Source organism: Pteropus medius, unplaced genomic scaffold (assembly GCF_902729225.1).
Source record: "Pteropus medius unplaced genomic scaffold, Ma_sr-lr_union100, whole genome shotgun sequence".
NCBI lineage: Eukaryota > Metazoa > Chordata > Mammalia > Chiroptera > Pteropodidae > Pteropus > Pteropus medius.
Window position 1 is genome coordinate 2,988,798 of NW_024345481.1, and position 27,640 is coordinate 3,016,437.

The 27,640-nt window shown below is 41.3% G+C and overlaps 1 protein-coding gene across 1 annotated transcript in view; it reads left to right on the forward strand.

Moving 5' to 3' along the window:
- ARID1B (AT-rich interaction domain 1B) overlaps positions 1-27,640 on the forward strand; it is a 380,804-nt gene that overhangs the window by 274,443 nt on the left and 78,721 nt on the right. The window contains 1 exon segment of the mRNA XM_039873871.1: positions 18,736-18,825. Within this exon segment, the coding sequence (XP_039729805.1) occupies positions 18,736-18,825 (90 nt within the window).

Below are 27,640 nucleotides of genomic sequence, written 5' to 3' on the forward strand. Positions count from 1 at the left end.
TCTCTCGGCCCTCCTCTCATCGCCAGCACTAACTTGTTTTTTCTGACCTCAGTTCTCTCCCATTACCTCCCACTATATCTTGCTGCCGACTCTCCGTGTGACACAGATTGGCTCTTTCCATCATTGTCTCTCCAGCAAGTCATTGTTAAAATGCACAGCTGTTGTGTAGCTGATAGCTGGGATGAGGTAAAGCCTAAATGTTGGGGGCGGGAGTCTTCCTAGTGTTCCTTTCCCGGGGTTTGTTGAAAAAGAGCAATCATTTTTCTCCACCTCTGCCCTGGTAAAGGAACTTGACAGCTAATGAGAAGTATCACAGAGCTAGATAAACAAAGCCCAGTAAAGCATCCCGAATGGCTGAGTCTGTTTCTTGCCTGTTAAACCATTTCTCCACCCACCGCAAATTTGCCCTCCTGTCCTGCCGCCTCACAGACACTGCGTGTGTCATGGGAACAACTGCTGTGATACATTGGCACAGCACTGGCCCTGGCACATCCCTGGCTCAGTGGGGTTTTTCCTTCCTGCGATCTCTGCAAAGCAGGATGGAGATTTTCTATGGTAAGTAGCCACATGGATTCTCTCCTTTTGTTTGCACATCGCTGAGCTCTAACATTGAGCTCTCTGTAGTTAGAAGGTAAAGGATTCAGCCCCGGTTGTTTAAATAAGCACCTGAGAACAGAAACGTATACATTGCACATTCCCCCAGTGCCATTATAAATTTTGTTTTTACTTATTGTTTTCAGTTCTCCCTCCTTTATGTTGATATATTTGTATGTAGAGGAAGACATGAAATATCTCCATCTTTTTAATTAGTAGCTGCATGTATATACATACACACTTAAATCAAGCAAAGCTATCGCTGGGCACAGTTGATTCTGAAAGGTATGATAGTAAACGTTTTGTTTCCCTTCTTATAAATTATCCCATCACATTGTACTTTTGCTGCTTCCTGGGTTACATCCTGGAATGATTTACCTTGGTTTAAGGAGATTCAACTGTTGGGTCTTGAATGTATTGTGTAGGTCTTAATGCTGGGCCTAATTCGTCCTAACACACAGTGGAAGCTGACACAGCACAACATCAGAATGCATCGCTGTCGCCGGAGGATTTAGTGGTTGTTAATTTCACTTGTCTTGCCTCCAGAGCCAAGCATTCCAGTTTACTAACAAAGCAAAAATGTAAATAAGCCGAACTTTTTTTTATTTTTATTTTATTGGCCAAAGGCTTTTGTCAGCTTTTTCCCCCATGTGCTATGAGCAGCCACGGTGTTTAAATATTAAGAAGGGTGAACGCACAGTAGGGGATGGTGATTGGCAGGCACAGGTTAACTGTTCAGAGCCTGATAAACATTTTTGTTTATAAAAACGTTAAACGTTCAGGCTCCTGGGAATAGTTCCTCAGTTCTGTTAACGAAGATCTAAGGATAGTAACTAAATTTCTGAATAGATTTTCCTCCCGTTCTTTTTTTGAGCATTTGGCATTTGTAGCAAGTCCCATTTTAGGTGGAGTTAAGTCACTTTCACCCGACAGCAGGGCTATTGATTATGATAGATTAGCACCAAAGATACAAAATGAGATATTCATATTAGTGTCACGACAAAGAGATTTGGTCATGGCCATTCTTTTTCTCGCGTAGTACTAGGTGTTTATTCTGAGAAGGCTCATCGCTGACAACATTTTTCTAGCCATCATAGACAAAACTAAAGTGTTGTCACATGCAAAAGTAAAACGCCCTCTTTTTAAGTTTGACGTGCTTTGCCGTTTGAGGTGTGTCCCCTGCCATCTCACGCATCCCAGGATTGAGCGCTAGCCGGAGGGGGGAGAGGAGAGAGAGGCCGAGGTCAGGGTGCTTTAGCGCTCCGAGCCTGAGGGAGGGGGCAAGGTGGAGAGAATGCTTCCGCTAATCTTTCAAGAGCTGCCCTCGTCATCTTTTTCTATTCATGTGTCCCTCCAGAAGCTCTCCTTTCCTTCTCTCCCAGCCACCTGGAGTGTTTCCCCCGCGAACACCTCTGCTCACCTGTTCTGCCTCCCAGACAGAACTGCTCCCTAGGGGCCTCCCGCAGCATCCACGCTCTGGGCGCCTTACTTAGACTCATACCTGGCAGATAACTTAAGTTGCTGTCCTTTAAAAGGGGTCCCAGGTTTTAAGAGCCTGCAGAAACGGCTTGGCCAGGGACAGCCCTCTCACGCGGAAAGCACCACTTACTCTGCAGTTCAGCCTGATCCTCTGAAGCTTTCTCACGCCAGTTCCCGGATGATGAGCGAGGCATCCAGCATAGCAACCAGCCATAATGAATCTGTACCCCTCTGGAAAATATTAGACACTAAAAGAATGCATCCCAAAAAGGGTGGCACATACTAGATTAAATGTGGAAAGCGACTCTTCGGGTAGCGAGGTGGCATGGTTAGAGCTGTCCGGTGGGACTGCTCACCTGGTCCCACCCTCTCCTCAGCGCTAGGCCGGTTTCCATGGGGGCTGCTGTAGCTGCACGTACAAATAAGAGGGGACTCTTATCAAAAAAACTAATTTTCTTGTTTAATTTGACATTCAGACAAGCAGATTCTGGAAGGATGCTATAATGGGAAAGAGAAAAATGAATTGTAGTCGGGAGTTAGTCACAGGTTGGAGTGAACAGGAAGGATTTTAGTGAGAGGAAATGATAGTTCAGGGTCTAATTTGTCAAGATGAGCACCTGTAAGATGAGCATCAGAGGGTGCAAACCGGTGTTTCTCTCTTTTTTAATCCATCAGCCTTGGATTTTTAGCACCTTTAGGAGTCAAGCCTAACTCATCCTGCATAAGCAAATTTTCCACTTTTTAATTTATCCTCGCTTAATAAAACTCGGTAAAATTATGAGTTGATTTCTATATGTAAGTGGTTCAAACCAGTTTCTTGTCAGTAGAATCTCTAAAACTGGCATTGCATGTAATAACAGATTTTTTTTTTTTTTGAAAGTCTGCGGAGTCACCCCACCTGGTAATCTTATTTTAAAACATTTATCCAGTGTTCTTTTTTGGCTTCTCGAGAAGTAGAAATCCTGCAACAGCTTGTTGCAAGGAAGATGCATGCTGCTTATTGGCAGCTGAGCAGGAGAAAAATTCTTCAACACAAAATACCATTGATACATCGTGTTTTTAATCTCTGGCAGCCCGGAAAACATCAATTCAGCAGTTCTACAAACCGGAGAACTTCAGCCAGTATTTTTTTTCCCTTACAAAGTAAAATATTTGTATGTTACACAAAACATAACTGCAGATCCTGTCCAAATGATGCTTAGCAAACTTAAGAAAGCAACAATATATTTTGTCTTCTGGAGAGAAGAGATTGCAGCTCTGTTTGGTTTAGTTGTTAGTTCCTAGCGCCTCCCCTTTAAGATCCTAACTGAAAATTCAGCCCAAGATCCTGATTAGAGAAACTCGGTACTTTGGTCATGGTTCTCCCGCTGTTTCTAAAGGGTAGGGTCCTCAAGCTCCCAGATCCCTGCATTTGAAGCAGCTGCCCCGGGGGTCGGAGCTGCTCTTCCCCTCAGACCCTGCTGACCTGAGTCAGGTGTTCCAATAACTGGGGAGTGAGGGCTTCTTCTTTTTTCCAAAGACAGAAATCTTTTCAGTTCTTCCAACAAATTTCATTCAAAATAAGCCTTTTCCTCTTCTTCCTCCCCCACATTCAGAAGTAAGAGAACATTAGGATTTTCTAAACTACACATTCCCAGTGAGTTTTGTTCCCCCTCTTAGTTAAAATTAAGTTACGCAGTTCAGTTTAAACTCCTGTCTCATTTTTCATTCCCTTTCTTTGTCCTTTTGCATATGAAAATATAGGAAAGCCTGTGTCACCAAGGCGATGTTTTGCACCTTGTCCTCGCTCTGTAAGATTAGCAGTGACTAATGTGTTTACGTGGTTGATCCAGCAGTCCACCCCCACTTCTGTGTTATTTTTTCACATCGTTCACTGAAGAAGCACTTCAAATGCCCTCTTCACTGTTCGCTTTCATTTCTTGAGCTGAGTAGACTGTCACCACTCTAAACTTGTGCTTGACTGAATATTGTTGCTTCTTGAATCAGCAGTATGCCGCCACGGTTGAAATGCTGTTGGCATTGACCTGCTGTGTTTTCTGTCTTCTCTGAGGAGGAGGAATCAGAGTGGAGGAGTACAAAAGCTTTTAAGAAGGAATTTTAGCATAGAAGCAAAAATTTCAAAAATCATTTGGAAAATGGTGATAAAATAAATAGTACTTAGAGTCAAGATGTTCCTAAAGTTGATTTCACAAACTTCTGATCTGTGTTAACTGTATTTTCTAAAGGGAATAAGTAGCCGTTGTGAGAGGAACGAAGCCATCTTACAGAGGGCTATGTGTATTTCCCTACCTTCTGATAACCCCGGAGCCAGGATTGTTACGATGTGCTGATTGATTATAGCCGTTAAGTCTCTTACTAATCAGTTTCATCACTTATTCTCAATTCACACACTTGCACCTTTGATTCCTCTTCCATAACAGGGTGATATGGGTTGTCATTGACTAATGAAGAACAGAATTGGTTTCGGCATGAGACAAACGGAATGCCGACGCCAATCCTAAAATGCATTAATCTTTAATAATCCACATCTGCATGTTTATAAATGATATAACCGGGGATTGCTAATGTTGATATTCTCCCTTCCAAACAGAAAGTGACGTAGGAGTTTGTACTTGCAAACTACATTAAATGCATATAGCTGAATGCCAGGAATAATATGACCTTGCCGTGGGTGCCAAATGTGCTAATTCATTGAATGGTTTGGGTTTTTTTAAGTAGCACGCTGCACTTTTGCTGTCGAGGAAATCAGATGATTTCCTGAGAAAGGCCAACAAGCCTAATTGCTCATTCTTTTTCCTTTTTTAATTTTTCATTCTCTTCTTCCATTCGTCAGTTCAGCAAAGTACTGAATGCATGTTATGCTGCGTGCATGTTCCTAAAAACTGGGGAAAATACACTCCACATAAATGAAAAGGGTCCTGTTTTCATGAAACTTAAATTCTAGTAGGAAAGACAAAATAAACGAGTAGGTTTATTGTCAGGTATTAGGGGCGGAAATCAGGTTGTTCCATTAGAGGGCAGTGATTAGGGAAGATGTCTCTTAGGAATTGATCCTCGCACTGTCGACTCAGTGAGCGAAGGGCAGAAGCAGCCATGTGACTGTCTGGGGGAGAGGTATTCAGGCGGAGCCAAGAGCACTACCAAGGCCCCGAATCAGCATTAGGTGTGCTGGGCGGGGACATACAAGGACGTCCCTGGGCTAGAGTGTGGTAGGCAGAGGGAAGTCACTGGAAGGTAGAGAAGGCCAGGAGCAGGTGGATCCAGTTTAGGCTGTAAAGGATATTTTGGCCGCTGAGTGGAGAGTGTGCTGTGGGCCAGGGGAGGGGGCGGACAGGTTGCGAGGCTCCTGCAGTAGCCTAAGGGAGGGTTGGTCGTGGCGGGATGTGTGGGTGGCACTAGCGAGGGCAGAAGGTTTGGGGTCCAGGAAATTGGTAAATGGTGGTTCTGTACAGTGGAAGACGAAGGAGCACGTTTTCGAAGGGGGGATTAGGAGAGTTTGGTTTTGAACACATTACATTTGAAATGCCTATTAGTCTACAAAGGGAGATTTTGAATAGGCAGCTGATTACAAGGAGAATCTGGATTCAGAGTAGAGATCTAGGCTGGAGAAGTAAATTCGTGAGTAATTAGGGTTCTAGATGAGATCACGTAGGGCACCTAGCCTGCACCACATTCACCTGAAGGGCCTGTGAAACTGTAGATGGCTAGGCCTCACACCCAATTTCTGATTCAGTAGCTTTGGGGTGGAAATGGAGAATTTGTATTTCTAAGAAGTTTCTACTTGATGCTGAAGCTGCCAGTCTGGGAACTACTGACCTAGGGAATGAGGAAAGTCAGTGGTCCTTGGCACTGGCCACACAAAACGTCCTTGGAAGAGATGGGTGCTGGGCCATGCCCAGCGATGCCGACTCCATTGATCTGACCGGGATGCTCCACCAGCACGTCTCTAAAGCTCTCCAGATGGTTCTTATGCGTAGCCAAGGTCGGGGAATTCTGAGGACCAGTACCTGTCTGTGGCCTCTTGGTATCTAGGCTGGACAGCGGAAGGTGAGTGGCGAGAGAGCGAGCGAAGCTTCACCTGCATTCGCAGCCAGAGCTGGTATTCCCAGTTACGACCAAGTATGTATAGGTCATAGAAAAGTTTAGGGATAAATAGCTTTTTGCGGGGGGAGGCAGCATTTATTGCCATTTTTTTCTAAGCTTTCAATAAATAGGTCATGGTTCAATTGAAATTGTAATGTCACAAGAAAAAAAATTCCTGTGGTAAAATAATTTATATCCTCAGGCCGAATTCAGTTAGTAATAGAATCTCCTATTTTTGCAACTGTTCCTTTAAGTTCATTTCACATGAAATCTTAGAATCATTTGAATTCTACTTGACAAAAGGCAAAGACATAGTTTTAGAGAGCTGACCTCAGTGTACAGTTGTTTTTCTAATGTCATGTCATTTTTTCTCGTTAGAAGTGGACAAAGGGAACTGGTTCAGTGTCCACCACTTGCAGCACTACCGAGCGTCACTTTGCGTCAGACCTTTGCTCCCAGAGCTGAGACCCTTCTGCTTGGCGTATTCCTCCCATCCCTTACCAGCCTAGCAAACTCTTACTTATTTGTCAAGACCCAACTCCATTGTCTTTGCCTTTTCAAAGTCACACCGATCCCTTCATGCCAGCGAGAGTCCAGCTGTCCCTCTGTGGCACTCCACCAAGCCCAGGAGCCTCCTGACGACAGTGAACATTGCTTCCTTATTATTCCCAGTGCCAAGAACAATGCCTGGCGAGTCAGAGGCGCTCAATAAGTGTTGGCCAAGTTAAATAGCTCACAGTTCTCTTGGAATAAACAAGAGTTCAAGAAAAGAAAGTTCTAGAATGGATTACTTATATAACCTTTCCTCCTACGGGCTGGGAGCCATCTTGTTTTACAGTTAATGGGATCATTCTATTTCTCTCCCTCCTGAAGGAGATTCCACTATGACAGATTATTTTACTTCCTTTTCCCTTAAAAACAGAACCTGAAATAATGGGTCTAAGTTTTGTCAGTATGAACCAGATTTATTCACATATAGCCCCTACCTGATTCTAATCCATCACACACAGAAATTGTGCCATGTAAATATCGTAGCAAAATTCTGGAATTATTTAATGTCCAATATTTTCATTATCTCATTTTTAATGAATATCTTATGAAATAACTAACCGTGTCTTCAAAGAAAATTAAGAACTGATTGGCTATGGAGGGAGTTTTGTCCTTACCCAGATAATATGCCCATTTTCCAAGTGGCCAACGTCAGCATTGCTGGATAAACATGGAGTGGTAAATAAAATATAAGCTAGTGACTGGAATTTGGGCTTTAGCAACACATGAATGACATGCTCCAGATATTTGAAAGTGACAAGTAGAAGATGAAAACATTTATGGAAAAGATATATTTTTAAAGCGTACTTGCTGAACAGTTACTTAAAATTTGAAATGAAAGAGTTGGTAAAGAACATAGGAGGCTCTGGTCCAGACCACCCCCTCGCTCTCATGTTTTCAGGGTCTGGACCTGCACTCTCAGAATGTCCCCCCGTGAGACGCTCCATGTGACCTGGGCCCCGTCCCCCAGGCCCTCCTCAGTGGGCTCCGAGAGTGTCGCTTTGCCATAGCCACCCCCCACCCCGTTCCCGGCCAGACTTAGCTCCTAAGAGGCACACCCCACAACATCACTGCGGCCTCTGGCCGTGGCCTCCGTAGTGCCTTTAAATAAAGGTGATATAGTGATGCAAAGTGTCGGCTGTGCCTCTTAGAACATAGAGATTTCAGTTAGAACCTTTGGGTTTCTGCTGTGAGATTTTCGGCATCATAAAATGCTTTAACTTTCTGTCTCTTTACTTTTAAATTCATTTCGTACCAAGGATTTAGAAATCTAAAGTTTTATCGTAAAAATAAGCTCTTAATACTTAGTGTAATTACAAATGAGTGAATTTTTCAAGCCTTTATAAAATAGTATATGATTTTAGTGCATGAATTGACAATTCCTTATCTAAACAGAAAACACTCAGAAACCGTGTTGTGTGTAAACGCCATGATTTTATCTGTTGGTCCTAAATTTATACATTCTGTGCTGTTTTCCTCAAATTCCAGTATTAAATCCCCAGACTGTGTGCCTTCTGCCTTGCCGCGCGTCTAGAGGCGGCACAGAAATGCGCGTGGACGGGCCGTGTGCCGCCGTCCAGGTCCCCGCGTCCCCACCGGGCCCGCCAGCAATGACGCCAAGCGAGCGGGCATCAGCGTGCGGCACTCCTCATAGCTGCTCGTGTGTACAGCAAGGCGTTGTCGTGACACGTGGGGACCCCGGATGAGAAGTGTGTGACACGAGGCGGGAGAGAAGCGAGGGAAAACTTTTATTAAGAGAAAGTGCCTTGGCTTTGAAAGGCCTGTCTGTCAGGCGGAGCGGAGCAGCGATCGAGTGGAGAGCAGGGAGCAGGCAGGCGCCTCATCTAATCTTTCTCCTGGGGGCCCAGGTGGACAAATTGGCAGCCCTGTTCGCAGCTTTTTTTCCCCTCTCCCCTTTGTACCGTAAGAACTGCTAATCGGATCCATGCTGCTGCAACTGTGGTTAGTTATTAACAGAATAAAAGCAGATTTCTTCAAAAGAACGGGTGGGGGAAACGACTGTACAAAATTGCAAGGTTGTTAGAATCTTAAATGCACAGCAGTCGATTTTTCCCCTTATTCTGAATTATACGATGAATACAAGTCTTTCATCTGTCACTATACCCATTTCTTCAGAAGGCAGCCAAATATTAAGCTTCTCAAACAAAAAAGGAATCTTAGAAAGAGGAAAAATATTGAAGAGGAATAAGAATAGGTTAGAGTGGGAGAAAATTAGGTTTTGTTTTTATTAATTTGTCCTAGTGAGAGAAATATAAACTGCTGCTCTGGCTGGCGGCCCCTCCCCTGCCTCCTCCCTCACATCGGAGCAAGGATTGGAACAGACTTCGCTGGTAGCGGTTCTGCAGCTCGCGTCTGGCCTTCTGCACAGGTGCAGTTCAGAACCTGCCACTGTCACAGGCGACAGGGTGCCGTGGATCGAGACTTCCTGGTGGGGGCCAGGAAACCATGTCATAGCCACACATGCGTGCGGTTTCCCCACCCTGAGGGTATTTCTTCCCGCACCCCAGAGACCTCTGGATTGTACACCTGAGCTTTAAAGCTCTTGAAAGCGGTTTTGTCTTTATGAGATGCGCCGAGTATAGACAGCGGGTTGCCAGCGTGGTAGTTACACAGGGACCTGAGACCCGCAGGATGCCCAGAGATCGAAGTGGCTCCTGCTTTCCCCCAAGTCACAGTTTGTGTCACGTTACCTGTTTCCTCTTCATGGCTTCGCACTTCAAGTTCACTAAAGTTGATGAACTTTCCCTAAAGTTTCATCTTTTATTTAGTGACCATTTTTTTCCACAAAGATGATCTTTTTATTCACTTCACCAGAGTTATTGGCGGAGTAAAGAACATCAAAAGTGGGTGGAGCTGGGAAGAGAGCGGTCAGCCAGGTTAAGCCGCATCGCTGGGGCAGATGGGAAAATCCCCCCCTCAGTAAAATCGGAGCCTGCAGCTTCCCCCAGCCCCCACCCCCAGGCCACTCGGGAATAGCCCGGGAATAGCCCACACTGAGAGTGCCATGTCGTAAAGCTGAGCGTCCCAGTGTGCACGTGCTTTTGGACTCTGCTTTATATTTGATCAGAACTTACAGTGACCTCGGTGGTAAAGTCTAAAACTGTTTGGCCGTGTATTCCCTGACTCATCTCGTTCAGTACCTTGCAGGAGCCTTTTTAGTTTCTTGCCTCGAGTTCTCTGTAAAAGAGCGTTCACCCAAAGGCCTTTAATGAGTTTCCGATAATCCGACTATTAGACCGACTTCCATATGAAATACATTAGGTAACTTATTGTATTTAATTAATAAAAGAGGGCAGTTAGAAAAATTCTGGCTTCAGTCCAGTGGGCTAGATGAAATAATGTTGTATTACATACAACAAGTTGGTCTTTGCAATAAAAACAAACAGTATTTGTAGTGCAACCCCTGTAAAGACACGGTTCTTACATGGAATGCACCATATTCGCTTTCGTCTTTTACTCATCAGCTGATGGGCCTTTGCAGCTGCTCTGTCTTGGACTCCTAGCAGTGAGATTAATAAAGAGATTCAAAACCCTCAGACTGCGCTAGGGAGAATAGTTGAAAAGATTAATCCAGCAGGTGTTTGATTGATTGTTTAGAATGAAGACATGAGCCTCCTGTAAGGCTTCTGTCACGTTCAGGGCATCTTAGCAATTTCCTCATTCCTTTAATGGCTCAGAAGTGTACAAGTCAGACATGCCTCTGCAGAACTGATTTATCTATATTTTTAGGACCCAGTGGCACATCAACAAACTGCATTATCTCGGGTAAGGATTTAGGAAAATATAATGCTATTTTGAATGAACTTTTGAGCTACAGGATGTGGAAGGGTTTGTCTTCCAAGGCTTGGACGAACTAAGGTTGGGGGACCAGGTTGTCACGGTTCCATGTCCCCATTGGGAAGGTACAGGGAGGGGAGAGCATTACTTTCTGCTCTGTACTGCTCCGATTTGAGTAGGGTTATGCGCAGTAAAAGACTGTTGACAGCGTGTTCACAGCTCCCCCTCCCACCTCCATACCGCAGTACAGCACCTTCTGGGAGGAGCGAGATCCTATTTAAATTCACCAAATAATAGTAAGTACTGTAAATCCACATTCAAGCACTTGAGATAAACTGTTAACTATAACTGCTAAGTTGGAACCTGAGCAGATTCTGTATTTTAAATGTCTGCTTTGGAGCATATTAAAGTTTCCTTTTAAACTCATCTAAATAAATGTCCAAGACTGAGACATTCCATGAATTTATCTGTTACTGAAAACTCGTTTTTCACCCACACCGTTGCCATTAGGTCTTCTGTTGGTATTTAAAGTTCACTAAAGAGAATGACCGGTGAAATACTGCTGTTTGAATTGCAGAGCTGCACTGTCTTACCACACTCTTTCGTGGGTGCTGTCTCAGATGTTCAGAGAGCTCTGTAAATGTGGAGTCCACCATGCAATGCACCGAAGCCATTTCTTAACAAAATCATATGTTTCATTTATCATGGTGGAAGAAAGATCCTAATCAGTATTTCCTGTTTCAGAAATTAAAGAAATAACTTCTACTCCAAATGCAGTCCAGGGTAAGAAGTGATAGTCTCTTGCCAGTGGGATTGGCGGACTATAAGAACTATATCTTCCAGAAGATCTGTAAAGTCACACTGTGGCAGGTGAAATCCATATTTGCTGTAACGGTTTGAGAGAGAGCTGATTTCCACACCGTGAAGAAAGCGCGAGGCTACGTTAGAGGAAATCAGCCCATGTCTCCGTTTTCGATGCCTCAGTTAAAGAACGGAGGGAAGCGCAAGGTGAAAGTCGATCTTCGTTGCGATGAATTTATCGTCGGCAACAGTAATTTCTACAATGTATCTTTTTTAACTCACTGAAGTTAGTGACATCACCAGGAATTCTTAAAGAGTAGAAGAATAATGCAGTTACTAATGGCCGGAAACTGTGAAATACATACTGATTTTGTAGCGGCACTACAGGGAAAGAATTTGATCGTAGCAGAGTTATTAGTGAGTTGACTGGAAACATTCCTTGTTTCTTCTCAAAATTCAACAGCAACCACAGCTTGAGCAATTTCATTCACATGAATTCACAGACCCTTCTTTTCTAACAAAAAGCTGGTCTTACCCTGGTTAATTTCAAGGACTTTTTGAATAAGACCCCAAGTCTTTGTAACCAAACACTTCACCATCCCCAAGTACCCTAAAGATCCTTAGAGAGGAAGATTAGCTAATAAAATGGTCCAGGTTTCTATGGTTTAATGTGTCATTTCATGTTAATTTTAAGAAGCCAATCCTCTTGAATTACTAATGGAGGAATATCATTTAAGACATTGCCTGTACATAGTAAGTACTCAGTGTTTTTTTACTTTATTTTTTACATTCAAGTAAAACCATCTCTAATTTACATAAGAACTTATAAGACAAATAAATATGCATTCCAAATGTTGCGCTCTCTTTATCTTGTTTTGTCCGAAGTCAGCTAATGTAGTAAAATTGGAGGGGGAGAATGGATTCCTGGCAGTAAAACTGAGATCAAGTAATGTCTGTCATTCAAACTCCAGGTATGCCATGCCGATTAAGTACATCACTGTTTCATCTTGGATAACGAAAGCCATACTAGGGTAGCCTTTTTTGTTTGTTTATTTGTTTCTGCAACAGCGTGAAGGGAAGAAATGCTTTTTCTCAGACCACTACAGCTTTTGAAAAAATGGAATTTCTTTCTCTATTAGTACTGAATAACGATAGTACTGTATTACTTAACAACGAATAAATGATTTGTTTGCCAGAGGCTCTTATAGTTCAGAGTTAGTGTTTTCTTACTGAGTGAGTACCTATAGTTGTATGCTTTAGTAATTTAGAAAGGAATTAACTCAGGGAATTTTGCCTTAATAAAGAATTAGTGTGGAAATAATTGTCATCTGTATTCTCTGCTACCCCCACACAACAGCGTTAGAGTGTAACTTAACTTGATTGCCTCTGGTCAGTAGTTCGGATTTGTTTGTTTTGATCTGTCCACAAAAAGTTGGGAAAAATAGAACTGCAAGTAAACACTTAACTAAAAATGTACTTCCTAAATGCACTTGCAGTTTAAGTCTTAGGACTGTGCTTGCATTAAGTGCTGAAGAATCCAGGGCAGCCTATCCTAGATGTGATTTGAAGAAGACACAAACCAAATTGTTGCTGATATTTATGTAGGCCTCTTTGTTAAATATGAGGAGTGTATCAGGTCTATGTCGTCATTAATAAATACCATTGGATGTTTATTGACTTTTTTAGCAAGTGTCCCTGAATGTTTCTTTTCTGATACTATCATTTAAAATACGGGTCAGCAGACTACCACCTTTGGGTCAAATCCAGCTCACCACCCGTCTTTGTAAATAAAGTTTTATTCATGCTCTTTTGTTTATGTATCGCCTAGGGCTGCTTTTGCACTACAACAGCTGAGTCAAATAGTTGTGACTGAGAACAACATATGGCTTGCAGAGCCTTAAAAATTTACTATCTGGTAATTTACAGAAAAAGTTTGCCTATTCTTGATCAAAGTAATAAGTTAAAACTACCTAATTACTGGTAGTTTATAAAGTTTTAATTAACTCTTAGTCCTGGGCTTGGTTTCTAGAGTAATCAGCCACACATTTGTTTATTCAACAAATCTTTATTAAATGCTTACTGTATATCTGGTTCAGGGGATATAGCAGGGAGCAATACAGGCAGAATTCTCTGTACTAGTGGAACATACATTGTAGTGAGATGAGACAGACAATAAACAAGTCAAATAAGAACTATGGGGAGCGTTCAGACTGTTACCTATAAAAGAACATAGACATGCACTGTCCACCATCTCCTCTGTGAAGTATGTCAAGCTATGATATAGTCATGTCTCACTTCATCCACTGTGAGTCAGACATTACTGGATGTGTGCTGATTTAACAAAAGTATGCATATTAGTCTGTTTACACTCAATTCTGTTAGATACTAAAATTCCAGCGTTTTGTTACTAAAAATATTTAGTTCGATGATTATCTTGATCCAGTTCTTAAAAGCTATTTTTAATTCGAAAAATTTCCCTCAAAACCTATCGTAGTGTAAAAATTTTTAAAAAATATTAGAAAACAAAATCCAACAGTACATTAAGAAAATAATGCACCATGGCTAAGTGAGATTTATTCCAGGAAGGCAAGGTTGGTTCAATATTAATTCCATTAATATTATATACTATATTAATAGACTTAAGGGAAAATATCACCTTTAATAAAATTTAATATCATAAAAAAAAACACTCCAGGAAATAGCAATTGAGAGATCCTTTCTCGACATAGTAAAATGTATATGCCTTAGTTTTAAAGCCAGTACCTCATGTAGTAGAAAATCATCAGATACATTTTCACTAAGATAAAAACAAGGCAAGCATGATCCCTCTCTGTACCCCTGTGCAGCAGTGTCCTCGAGGTGCTGGCCACTACTCAGACAAGAGAACTCAAAGGCACGAGAATGGGAGTAGAAGAAATATTGTCTCTATTTGTAGATGATATAATAGTAAACCCAGAAAATCACAGAGGATCAATGATAAATTCAGACTATAAAAGAATTCAGTGCAGTATTAGCAGGATATAAAATTAACATACATGAAGCTATAGCTTTCCTCTACACAAACAATAAACACCTGAAAGACCTACTAGTAGAGAAAATCCCATTTGTAATAGCAACAGAAATTGAATGTTTCGGAATAAACTTAACATAAAATGTGCAAAACTTCTATGTACCTGGAAGAAACTAAAGAAGACTTTGAATAAATGAAAGCCATCCATTCTTGAGAAGAATGAAATCGAGTCATCAGTTCTCCTTAAGTTAATTTATTGTAAAAGTGTAATCACAGTGCAGGTATCAATAAGCTATTTTATATAGTTATACAAGTTGATACTAAAGTTTATATAGAAAGAAAAACATACTAGAAAACACCGAAAAAGAAAAAGTGGTGTGGGGGTTTGTGGGGGCTAGCCCCCACAAAGACATTAAAACACGCTTTAGGGATGGATCTTAAAAGTTCTCATCACAAAAGATCAAATTAGATCCATATCTCATACCACACACAGGACTAAACTCTCGGTAGAATAAGAGGGAACTATGTATGCACCTGGAGAAACCTGGGGTGAGTTGTTCTTCAACCGTGGTGCAGAAAGGAGCTTTCTAACTAGGACTCAAAATACAGAGGCACTAAAAATAAAGATGGCTAAATTAGACTACTTTTTTTATAAATTCTATTACAAATTGTAGCATAAATAAAATCTAAAGACAGGTGACAAACTAGGAGAAAATACTCACAACTTACACCACAGATAAAGAGCTCACATTCCCAACATATAAAAAAAGTCTTAAAAATTTCAGGGCAAAGGGCTAAAATCCCAGATAGAAAAATTGGAGAAAGACAAATAGTTCATCACAAGAGATATAAAAATAGCCCTCAAACGTGAAAGAAGAGTCAAACTTACTCAGAATTAGAGGAATGCAAACTCAAAAATATCAGGTAACATTTCTCACATATAAAACAGGTCAAATATTGCCAATGAGAATGGAAACTGCTTCAGATCTTCTTGGAAGGAAATTAAAAAATGTATAACCTTTGACCCAACCATCCCAGTTCAAGGAATTGACCCTAAAGGTAGACCTCAACCAGTACGAACATGAACATACGTATGCAAAAGACTGGAAGCAGCCTGAGTGTCCGTCCATAGGAGAGTGGGTGAGCAAACTAGTGAACACGCACGAAGGGAGTACTGTAGACCTGTATTTAAATTGAGAATGTTATAACCTGGTGGGAAGTACTTCCGAGGTCATGCCGTCAAGTGAAAAAAGCAAAGCGCAAAAGGTGTCTGGGGTATGTTACCCTTCATATAAGGAAAAATAATAGGAGATACAAGTATCTTCTCATTTATGCGAAAGATATATGTGTATCGAAAGATAATATGTATCAGCTGCACTATATATACGAGAAAGATAAAAACCGAAAACTAAGGAGATTGGTTGTTTATATAGAGGGCAGATGGGAAAGGGGTGGGAAGGAGAAATGGGAGTAGAGGGCAGCAGGGACGAGGAGGTAGAAACCCTTCTGCATGTGTCTTTTTGTAGAAGTCTGACTTTTAGAAGTACTTCACATACCCCCCAAATATCCAAGTGATTAAAACCAGTCAGGAGGGAACTTGAAACGGAAGACGGACCCTAACAAATAGCTCCCTGTTTTTCACGAGGATGTAGCTGTAGAAGAGGGAGAAGCATCGGCTTTAAAAATTCAGTTTTAATGTTAAAGCCTACTCACTCATCATAAAGTTAGTTTGTTCATTCTACAAGGCAATATTTTTAAATAATTACTAAATCTTTTTTAAAAGGCTTTACTTATGACAAACGTATCATATAAAAATTCATTGTTTTGAAGGTGTGTACTTAATTCAGTTGTTTCAAAGGGCTCTAAACTGCTGTCTTATATGGACATTGGACTCAAATGAGTCTTCCGTATTGCATTTGTCAAACACGTTTCCTGATTCATCATCTGCCATGACTATGCTTATACCTGTGCTTATGGGGGACGAAGTTATTTCTCAGTAACTATGGAAATGTTGATGGAAAGATGGAGGTAAAAGCAAATGGAGAATATTAAACAGTCCGGGCAAATCTGTCTCTACCATGAATATGTTCTTGATTTTTCTTTAAGGGATGGATTTAATAAATGAATTCTCTCATTGCTTTAAAGAGATATCTGTCTTAGAATTACACCAAGCAACCAGCAGTGCTGCTTGGATGTGGCAGTATTTTATGAATTCATGAGATGGGTTTCTTAACAGCCCTTTTTATTTTTAGTTGAAATATTGTACATAAGAGCAGTGCCTTGAGCATGCATAGTGGAAGTAGTGGTGTCCTGTATTAACGCAGAATTACTGTTTGTTTTTATTGTCACGAGTCTATGAATCCAGCCTGTCATGCAGAAGCAGTCATTATAATGTAAGCACTTACTGTCTTACTGCAGCTGATTCCCCAGTGACATTTTTAAAAGTCGAGATTTGGCTGCAGAGTGCTTTAAATTCCTAAGTGGACTGTAGATTAGGGCCCTGGGGTATCTCATAGGAAGCACGTGACCCTGAGCAGACACACAGCAACTTTTGTGTATCTGTAGCCAAGTTGATGACCAGTGTTTACCCTTGAAGTTGTTTTCATCCCGAATGTTAAGTGTTTTTTACTTTACATTTAATTAGTTGGTCTTATGCTAATTTACTACAAATGTCTAAGAGTAAATGGATGGTTGAGCAAATTCTGTACTGCGTGTCTGTGTTTTATCCTACGAGCTGTGGCTGGAACTGAGAAGGAGCAGCTCCTTGTGGATTCACAGTTCCTTTCTCGGGGTCTGTGAATTCAGATCTGGGTTTTCACTTTGTCTGAGAATGAGTCTGGCAGTTGAACCCAGGAGCACTCAGAAGTACATTCGTAAGTTTTACATTCTTTTCTAAAAGTGAGAAGCATCAACTCCCCCAAACAGTTTGAGTTTTTATAGTTATATTTTAACAACTATTTCTAGCTATTATCTAAATGGAAAATGATCTCCCTGCCTCTCTGGCTGTCCCAGATACAACCGTTATTAGAATCGATAATGAGGGACTGTCCTCAGAGACAGACTCGGGGGACCGTGCCCGTCCCGGTCTGTACCCGAGCTGCCGTGGTGTGAAAACGTGGAAGGGCTGTCCTTCGGTGTCACACACAGTCCCTGCGTTACGACCTTCAGCAGGGTGATGGGTGCTGATCTTCAGCGCGTTAATTCTCTTCTCAGTCACAATCGTGATTCTTTTCAGCAGTTAGAAAACTGTGGAGGAGCAGGTCCTGTGGTGTCAAGGCAGTTCTTAGCTTGGCGTAGCGTGATCTCGGACTCCACACCTGAGGGCTGTGCAGGGAGACACATGTATATGTGTGTATGTATATTTCTGTCTTTCCAGTTTATTAGCAAAGGGGGAAGTCAGAAAACAAAATAACATGGTTTTCACACCATGAGAGCTTGTGCCTTGAGGATTGTGCTAATAAGTTCAACTGCCTTTTTTATTCTATATTTTCAGTCTTAAACATACATCTAAACCTCTGAGCCAGAAAGTGAATTGAGATCATCAGGTACCTCTGATGATTCTTCCATCTCAAAATCTTGTCTCCTGCCTTCACATGACTCATTGTCTCTCTTAAAATTAATAAAATAATACATTTCTTTTTCTCTAATTCATATTCTCAGAATAAGAGCCATCAAATAACCAAGATTTCTTAAATATTTGTTATGCTAATGGAGGGATTAAAGGTTTAAAAGATATGATTCCTCTTTCAAGGAGCTTACATCATAGTTTGAAAAGACAAACTAAGCACACATTAAATAAATGGCAATCAGTAGGTGCTATTGCTTTAATAGCAGTAGAGATCAAAAGAGATGCAGAGTAGTTATTTCCTTCTTCTGTGATAATGTACACTACAATTTATAGTCCTGTGTTTTATGTTTTTTAATGGCAGTCTTCTCATAAGTATGTTGAATCTCTGATTAATTATAAAGATTTTCTTTTGCCATCAGTTGCTATTACTACATCGAACAGATATTAACAATGAAAAATTGTGGGCCACTATGCATACCTGCCCGCTTAGAGACTGGTTTAAACTCAGCAGGATGAGTTCAGTTCATCAGTCTCGGATTTTGTTAAATGCATTGAAGAAGTGTGTGTCAGGGGATTTCAGCCGCTAATTGATTTGTCTGGGAGTTTGGGAACTCATCCAGTAAGAAATTGAACTTTTCTGGAGGTCATCTGCTAAATATGTTTATGCACGTTTCCTCTTCGTTTTCCACGTATGAAGTGAAATATGCTTTTTGAGCCACGTCCTTTTCTATGTGGGGGCCGCACCTTTTGTGATGATAAAGGTTAAATAAATGTAACTGTGTCTCGGTTTTGCACAATTGCAGTATTAACACAAAGGCTTCCCCATCCCCGCTTCCCCTCCTGTGCTTTACAGGCAGTCAGATGCCACCCCAGCCGCCTGGGAGTCAGTCAGAGTCGAGTTCCCATCCTGCCTTGAGCCAGTCACCGATGCCACAGGAAAGAGGTTAGTCTCCCATTTTTGTCTTACCTACCTTTGTGTTTAGAGTGTATGAGGCTTTTCTGAATTTGCTTACCTATGCACGTTCTTATTAATAATCTTTCAAAGGATATTATGTTTCCTTATTAGATGAACAAAATAAACCAGAACCTACATATAACAACAAATATGGAAAAGAAGGGTGCTTTCTTGCAGATTGGGTGAAGTTTTACCAAAGCACAGTTCAAGACTCAAAGACTGTATGTGTCCACAGAGCACCATGGAGCATAGTTTCACATGACAATAGTCTTTGATATTTGACCTAGCTCTGTAAAAATGGCTATTGAGTCAGTTTGGATATTGATTCTAATGAAGTAATGTTAGAGTGTGTGTACATTTAGCTGTTTTGATCAGTTATTCATGATATTTAATATTAAAAATTTAAACGCATAGTAAGACTTTGTATTATAAAATTGTAGGAGTTTAGAACTAGAGCAGACAGTCTAGTCACCTCACTTTTCAAATAAGGAGGTTTGAGGACCACAGAGGTTCTTTACGACTTCCTCCTTCTCAGGGGCTAGTTAGTGCCAGAGCCGGAAAAAAGAACTTGCTCTTTTCCCGAAGCCCTTGAACATTCAGGTCCCACATCTGCAAACGCTTTGACCTTCAGCTCAGTTCTGCATGTTGACCCCCATGTATTATTGCCTTCGGCCTTCATTTGTTTACACCTGTCTTCTCTTTCCCCCTCAGTAGTCAAGCTGCCTTCGGTGTGGTGGTGCAGCGGTTTTAATCCAGATGAGTGTAGACCAGGGTTTACAAGGCTACTGCACCATCTGGTGCTGTGCCAAGTCACGCCCCGCTGTCTGTGAGTCAGAGCTTGCCCAGCCCACCCCCACGGATGAGGCCACTTTCCTTCACTCCCCTGCCTCTCACACCCACCCAGAAGACAGAGGTCGTTAGGTTGGGAGCTGATATTTAAAGTTCTTGACTCCTAATGTTTATAATTATTTCTATGTGAGTTATGCAGATGACAATTTGCTTCTAATTAGAATTATATGGTTTTAGTTATTTTACATGTTAAAAATTCAGCATGTTATTTAGAAAGTAACACCAATGAAAAGATGGAATAACCTTATCTACACATCATTTGTGTTGAAATTAATGTTTAGTAGGAATAAAATGAAATTTTCATTTTCTAATACCTTTACATTTTTAATTTTATTGTAATTTAATGTATAGTTAATACTTCAGTTCTCTCATCAAGATACTACAGTATGTTTTAATAATGCAGTAGTTGATGGTTTTCAAACTCTGGAGTGCACAAGAATCACCTAGAGAACGTGTTAAAATAGATTGTTAGGCCGCACTCCCAGATTTCTGATTCCGTAGCTCTGAGTTGGGACACTTAAAATCTGCATTTCTGACGAGTTCCCAGGTAGTGCTGACGCTGCCGATCCCAGGACCGGATCACACCTTGAGCAACAGTGCTCGCTAAGGATGCTGCTGCGTTTAATGACTGCGATATGTGCACTTGTCTCCCTAAACTTCCCACTGTGCCCTCCTGTCAGTCAGTCTTGCAGCTCGCCTCCTCTCTAGTATTGCTTGTTTTGTGTTGATTCCTCACATGGCGCTGGTCATCTGAAGACGGCACAGAGTTCATGGAGAGGCGCTAGGGCCAAGCGAGGGGGAGTCCTCCCACACTCCTTTTCTGGGCCGTGGTCGCACCCACACTGCCGCTGGGCCAGGAGGGTGGAGAAGGAGGGACTAAGGAAACTATCCTGCATCGAAAGCCTGCTAAGGCCAGGCCCCAAGCTGAGAGGGAGATGCTTGTTCCATTCACTCCGTACCAGCCCTGTAACTTCGTTCCCACTGGGACAGCTCTGCTGCTTTTGTAGGCATTGAAGGAGAAGAGGTACCTCATTTGAAAGTTCTACAATTCAAACCTTTAACACTGGGAAGTAAAAAGAGAAAACGCTCCCAGATCTTCCAACAAGGTCTTCCCCAACCCCTTCCAACTGATATGTTTTTAAGCAATTTGAAAATGTAGAAAACCAAATGTCAAGGATGAAATGGCAATGAGGAAACATAGTTAGACTTTTAACTTAAATGAAGGTATTTACGAGGCAAAAATCTATGGTTTTCCTCCTATGTCCCTACATGGAAACGCCTATCTTGATGTGTTTGTTATTTTTTTCCCTCTGATTATCTTTATTTATATGTAGTATGGTTTTGGTAACTGATAATGGATACATAAGACTCTGGCTAGTTATAATGACCATTACCTTCAATAGCAAATATAAATTTTATAATCTGCTAAATCCGAATTTATTTTTCTGAACATATTGCCCAACCTTTCTCTGAAAGATTATGCTGGAGACATTACATGCATGTCTTGTGTGCCTTTTGTTGGTTGGACAACCCACTGAAAAGGAAAACTTTATATTTCTGAATGACTATTAGACGATGTTTTGCCATGCATTAGTTTAATCTTAAAAATTTGGGAGCAAGAATTTTTTTTAAAAGACTTTGTTATTTGTTAAAATCTAGGAAGAAATGTTAGCTCCTAATGACATTTGATCTGATGTTTTAAGGGCAAATGACAGTCATTTTAATGCTTTAGTACAATAATAAAAACATTTTTCTTGTTTTGTTTTTTTTTACCATTATTTGTTGTGCACCAATAGTATCTACAGTGCAAAGTAGATCTAAGAAAACACTTGCTAGAAAATTCTTCAGTGTTGAGTCCCATGTTTTGAAACTTAATTTAACTTCATTTATGCCTTGACAATTGATATATCTCCCCCCAACCCCTGCCTTATTTAGGGAAGCGATGAAAGAAGCAGAGAGGAAAAAAATGGATTAATGAGTTATTGTCTTATTAAAAAAAATGTATTCATTCTCAGAAACCGTGGACCTAGATAGACAAGAACATAGCTTCAAGATCGCTAAGTGCTAAAATAACCAAATGAACAGTTCCTTTTACACTTACTTTGTTTTAATAAGAAGATGAGGATAAGAGAATGAGATTCCACAGATAAACATACTTTGTTTAATGTACCCACAGGAGATAAATTTTCTCTACTGGTAAAGAACCTAGAAATGTACTTGCTCAGAGACAACGGCACAGAGCAAGAGATGCATCCTACTTCTGTTTGGGGATGCAGTTTTCTGGTCCCCTCACCCCCAGAGCCCTCAGGGGAGATAGCAGTGCTGACCACCACCCTGGAGCCTAGGGTCCCTCCAGGCTCAGGAAGCTGAAGTCAGCTCTGCCGTCATTCTTTCCTACTCGGTCCTCGTAGCCCCAGTCAGGAAGAACATTTATGAGAGAACTGTACCCCCTGTTCAGGAGAATTTTGGAAACTTGAGCCTGTCCTAGGATCTAAACCACCCTGGCAACTGCAAGGCCGTATCCTCTTCTCAAGGTCGAGTGCAGAGTCAGTGCATTGCCCAGGTATCAGGAACAGGGCCTCTCCCGGCCCTGCGGTCCCCCTACCCCACCCCCACGCCCAGTTCAGCATCCTCGTCCGGTGGTTCTGGTGTTGCGTTTGTGGAAGGACAGCAGGCGTAAACCTCCTTCACCACATTCTACACAGGCAGAAAAAACAGTTTCTGTAGTTTTATGTTTTCTATAAAAGATATGTTCAAGTAAATATGGATATGGCCATCATAGGTTGTTTAAAAAAAAAAAAAAGAAGCACTTTAAATATTAATGACTTCTTTATTCTTACGTAGTGTTGTCTCTATATTTGCATGTGCTTTCCAATCTAAAGCTTGATTTAGTACTCTCCTGTTTGCAGTTTATATGGTGCTGGAACTTCTTACTAATTAACGTTCAAATTCTGTGGGTTTAACTTCTTCATTACTGATATCTTTAAAAGTAAAAAGATAAAATTTCAATTTAGTATTCTGTAACCCGTTTGCCATTGGTTTTTATTTTAAACATCCTTCTCTATAAACCTCATATAACAACGTACTGAATTGCTATTAAAGCATCTCACCAAAAAAATGAAGTAGTATATATTATGCTACCTAATCTTTGGAAGAACACTGAAGATAATCCTAAAATGCTGTAGTAAATTTTACAAGAAAATTGTAGCTAACAAGTTTAGGTTAGCGTTATCTTTATTTCTTAATTTTTAACATGTATATCTTAAAATGTGAAAAGAGCTATAGGAAATGGCTTATGTCTGTGTTGTTCTGTTTTCCAAGAGGGCTTGGAGGGAATACGGGATAGTCATCTGAGTAGATAAGTAAGTATAATTATTATTAACATCAAAATGATCACATTTTTAACCCCTGTAAAACGTTAAGCTTAATGAAACTAGCAAATGCCCTTCTAGTTTATTGGATTAGCAATTAGGTGAAAACGTTTCAAGAAGGCTTATTTATTCGGACAGATGTAGAGAGGTCAGAATTAATTTTTTGAAAACCTTTTAATTGAATTCCCTTTTAATTTTCACAGTGGTGTCTAGTTAAATATTCATGTTAATGCCGGCTGGTGGTTTTCTGAAGGTCTGAACTAGATCTGGATTCTCAAATTCAACATAGATTATTTAACCCTTTTCATCTAGTGTGCCAGCAGGGACTTCCTTAGCGTAATCCCATAGTATTTGAATAATTAGAAGGTAGTAATGAGGATTTAATTAGTCCTTGAGATATGCTGAAAGCGGAGCCACTAAGAACTCTCCCTTTTGGACGTGGATCGCAAACGGCTTCGATGCTGCTGCATGACTGTGATGTGCTAGAAATGTGTTCTGTTGCTGGAGGCAGTTCTTTGGCTCCCCTCTGTGACCGTCAGATCTGTACAGAAGGTATCCTGGGTGAAATCTTCCAAAATTATTGAATAGCACCCCACCCCAGCCTCAGTCCTCGTCCACCTACTCAGCCACCTTTTGTGTTTTCACTTTCTCTCTCCTCCTGTTTAAACAAAGTTGTGTAAGTGTGTGGGCTTATTGTACCGGATTGAGAACTGGTTTTTACTGTATCAGTGGTACCAAAATGAGACAAGCCAGATGAGTCGAGTATTTACTCTGTGGTTACAGGACGAGGGAAGAAAAATCAGAACATTTTATAGTTTTATACATCTCAAGTTTTTAAACCAAACTTAGTTCTTGACAGCTGTTTGTCAGAAGGATGATAAAATTCTTATGTTTGGAATATGCTCTTCACAGTGATTTTTATCAGTAGCTCCACTTTTATAAGTGTAAATAGTAACCTCCAGAAAAAGTGTGTAGCAGGTGGAGTGGGGTCAGGCATGTAGAGGGTGTGTGTGTGTGTGTCTGTGTGTGTGTGTGTGCGCGCGCGCGCGCGCGCTACAATGAAAAGGTAAATCGGGATTTCAAAAGTCTAAGGTTTCAAACTTAAATGTGTTATGTAGATCGATCGACTAGACTATGTCTTCGTCATTCTCACGTTTTTTTCTTCTATTAATCCCAAATGTTAACTGCCTTGGTATAATTTTTTCCCACTCCTTAGTGTTGTGTTTTATCTTCTTTTCAAAGTCTGAATAGAATTCCTCATCAAATTTCTAGGCATTTTATTTGCTTAGGGCAAATCTTTCTCTTGGTTTTTAATGCCAAGGGCAAAGAAAAATGATCTCTCAAAATAAATCCAGGGTCTTGCTATAAATTAAACTGAGCCCGTGGGGGCTGGAACTGAGCCTTGTTTATGCTCTGCCCCCCGTGTTTACAACAGACCTTGTGTATAATTGACGTGCAACAAAAATTGGGCTGGACAATGGACAATAATTCAGCCCTCACACCCGTTCAGAAGTTTCAAATCTCTTTGGAGCACAGAGCAACCAAAGAATAAAATACTTCCTGTTCTCAGATTAAGAAGGCTTGCCAATATTAATAAATCTTCCGATTTCACCATGTAGGCCATTTGCTGTGGCGCAGCGTCTCTCTCTCTGGAAACACTGCAGGCATTTTGATCTTGTACCAGATTAAAGGTGCCGCTTCTGCCCGCCATTCTTCTCAGCCATGTTTCTACGGTCGTGCAGATACCACGTCAGTCCGTGCTGGAGTCCTCACACCTGGAACCTGGCACCAAATGAGTTGTCCAGAGGCCACTTCGCCTACCCCCGGCCCCTGCCACAACCAGGCTGTTTATAACCCAGGAATATTTAGATGAAAATAAGTAAGATTTTTAAAAAGTTTTTAAGGCTACTAGCTGGCTTCATAGTGATATTTATTTACACCAAAAATTTGTTTTGAAATTTTAAAAATTATTTTTGGATGTCTTAATTGACCTAACTCTGTAATTGTCAAGAACAGATTACATTAGTACAGAAATGAACAGGATCATCAAGACGATTGTTAAGGAGTTAGAATTAGGATTTAACATTGTTTTTTTCTGTTTTTGCAAACTACAAAAACTAGTTTCTCTTTCTGTTGGATTCTCTCAGTTTTAAGTATGACAGTAAATCTGCAGATGCGGAAATGTTTCATAGGGTGTCTGGTTATCAGAAAGTGTTCTCTTCATCTACTTCCTAATTACCTTTGTATATAAAGGTGTCCTCATTTATATCGTAAGCATACTAAACGTAAAATGATGCCGCCTTTCAGCACGAGGGTATTGTCAAAAGGGCAAATATATCACTTTCCTCACGTGTTGCTGTGTAAGTGTAGCAGATCAACGTGTTAAGGCATTAATGAGTCGACCCCCACCCCCAGATGCAATTAATTTAGCCTCTGCTCTTAATTGAGGATCTCTTTTTTATAATCCATAACAGACGACAGTGAACTCAAATGGGAACTTTTATACAAGAGAGAATATCTAGAAAGCTGTTTCTAATTTCTTCAGCCTCAACTCTGGGCTGGATTGTGGACCAAGCCAAAGCTAGTTAGTAATGAAGGAGATAACAGTATAGGACTTGTATTAACGTTATCATTAAATTACTTGGTCTACTGTCCGAAGATACATTCACCAAAAAGCTGGGAAAACAAGTATCACCTACAGTAAGAATCAGTTTGTATTCATTAAAGAATCAGTCTGAATTTTAGAATATTTTAGAGGAATCATAGTTTTATTAGTTTTGCTGTATGCAGTATTTTCTGAATTGCCAATTTAGGCTTATTTTTAATCATTAACACTCATTTGTAATTGGCTCATTATTCTTCAGTGACAGCGTTTGAGAACATCTAGGTCTTAGGTACATTCGACAGTGTGCCATGCGAGCACTCATAACAGCATGCTTTCTCCTGTGCCGTTGGGTCGAATCTCAGTGAAAGACCACTGTCTGCCTCGTTTCCCCAGCCAGAAAGCTGGAGACATCGACACCTTTTTCTCCCCCGTCTGCCCCACACTGTCATCACAGTCTGTGAACTCTATCCCTGTGACATTTTCCACTGTCACCTCCCTAGCCAGGGCCACTTAAGTTCCTTCCGCAACCTCCCAGCTGTTCTTCCTATGTCCACTTTGCCCCTTTCAGTCCACTTTCCATGCTGCATCCTGATGGTCTTTCCAGAAAAACGATGAGATCGTGGCATTCCCTTCGTAAAAGCCTCCCAGAGCTTCCCTTTGCCGTTGGAGAAAGTCTGGATCCTCCTGGGGGGTCTTTAAATAGACTCTTCTCTCCAGCTCTTTCGCCAGCACATCTCCACTCCATGTCCACCCCAGCGTGGAGTCCCCTTGCCTATCTGTACTAATCTTTCATGTCCTCGGTCGCCTGCCTCCTGCTGCGTCCTTGAGTCTTGTTTGCTGAGGGAACAGTTGAATAAAGCGTTACCTGTCACAGCGCCGCCCCACGGGCCAGGCACCCCCACCCACATACAGTCTGACGGGGCTCGGGACCCACCGCTGGGGTTAACAGTTGGGCTTTCTCAGTGACTAGAGCAAGTAAGGGCACGGACCATGTGGCCTTGCTCAGTCTCATAGCTCCAGTGCCTCATGTAAGTACATGCTTTTTCTCATTTTAATCTTCACGGAGTTTGGAACCAAAAAATCTGGGTTTAGGTACCAGCTTTACCACTAACTAGTGTTGTGACCTCAGACAATTAATTAAATCTCTTGCTTCCTTGCATGCAAAATGAGGATCAGAGTGTCCCATGGATTCGTGGCATGGATCAAATGCATCCTGAATCCAGAAGTTATAAATTGCAAAGCACTGTGCAAATATTAATAAAAAACATAAGCATCAGACACAGATGACTCAAGTGGGACCTGGGTCGAAGAAGGCCTTGAAAACTAGTTTCTTTGCTTCTCCTAGCACATAGCAACATACATACAACTGTCCTTGCCGTCAGCACTGAAGCAGACGTTTGCAGCTAAAACTCAAAAGATCTGTGTAAGGAAAGGCCAGATATTTTGTCCCCATCTGCCATCTGGGCAATCAGTCTGATCTCTCCCCTGACTCTAATTTTCCCATTGATAGATGATGTCACTGGCTTTTGTGGGGGTGGATGGGGAGAACGTAGATGCTGTCGTCTTTGCCTTCAAATGAAGGGCGCTGTCGTGACGAGGAGGGAAAAGGGAGCGATGCTGCCAGGTAACCTGATTGCACACCTGGGAGGACACTGGCGGTCCCGGGGTACAGCCTTGGACGGATCATCAGTTTGTCTTCCTCAGAGCAGTTCATGTTGTGAAGAGACACAGGCAGGCAAATAAACACTAGAGATATTAAAATGTAACAAGAATATTCTGTAAAATCTATTTTTCTCTCAAAATGGGAATCTGACACCTATTTGTGATGAGAAATCACCCTGCCCGACTTTGAAATTGGAGACTCTCTGCTAAGGTGGTACCGCGTGTGACCATGATTTCACACATGTGGAGAAACATCTTTTATTGAACTGGCTCGAAGAAACAAGGCAGTTAGTTACTCCGTGGATTTTTAACAGAT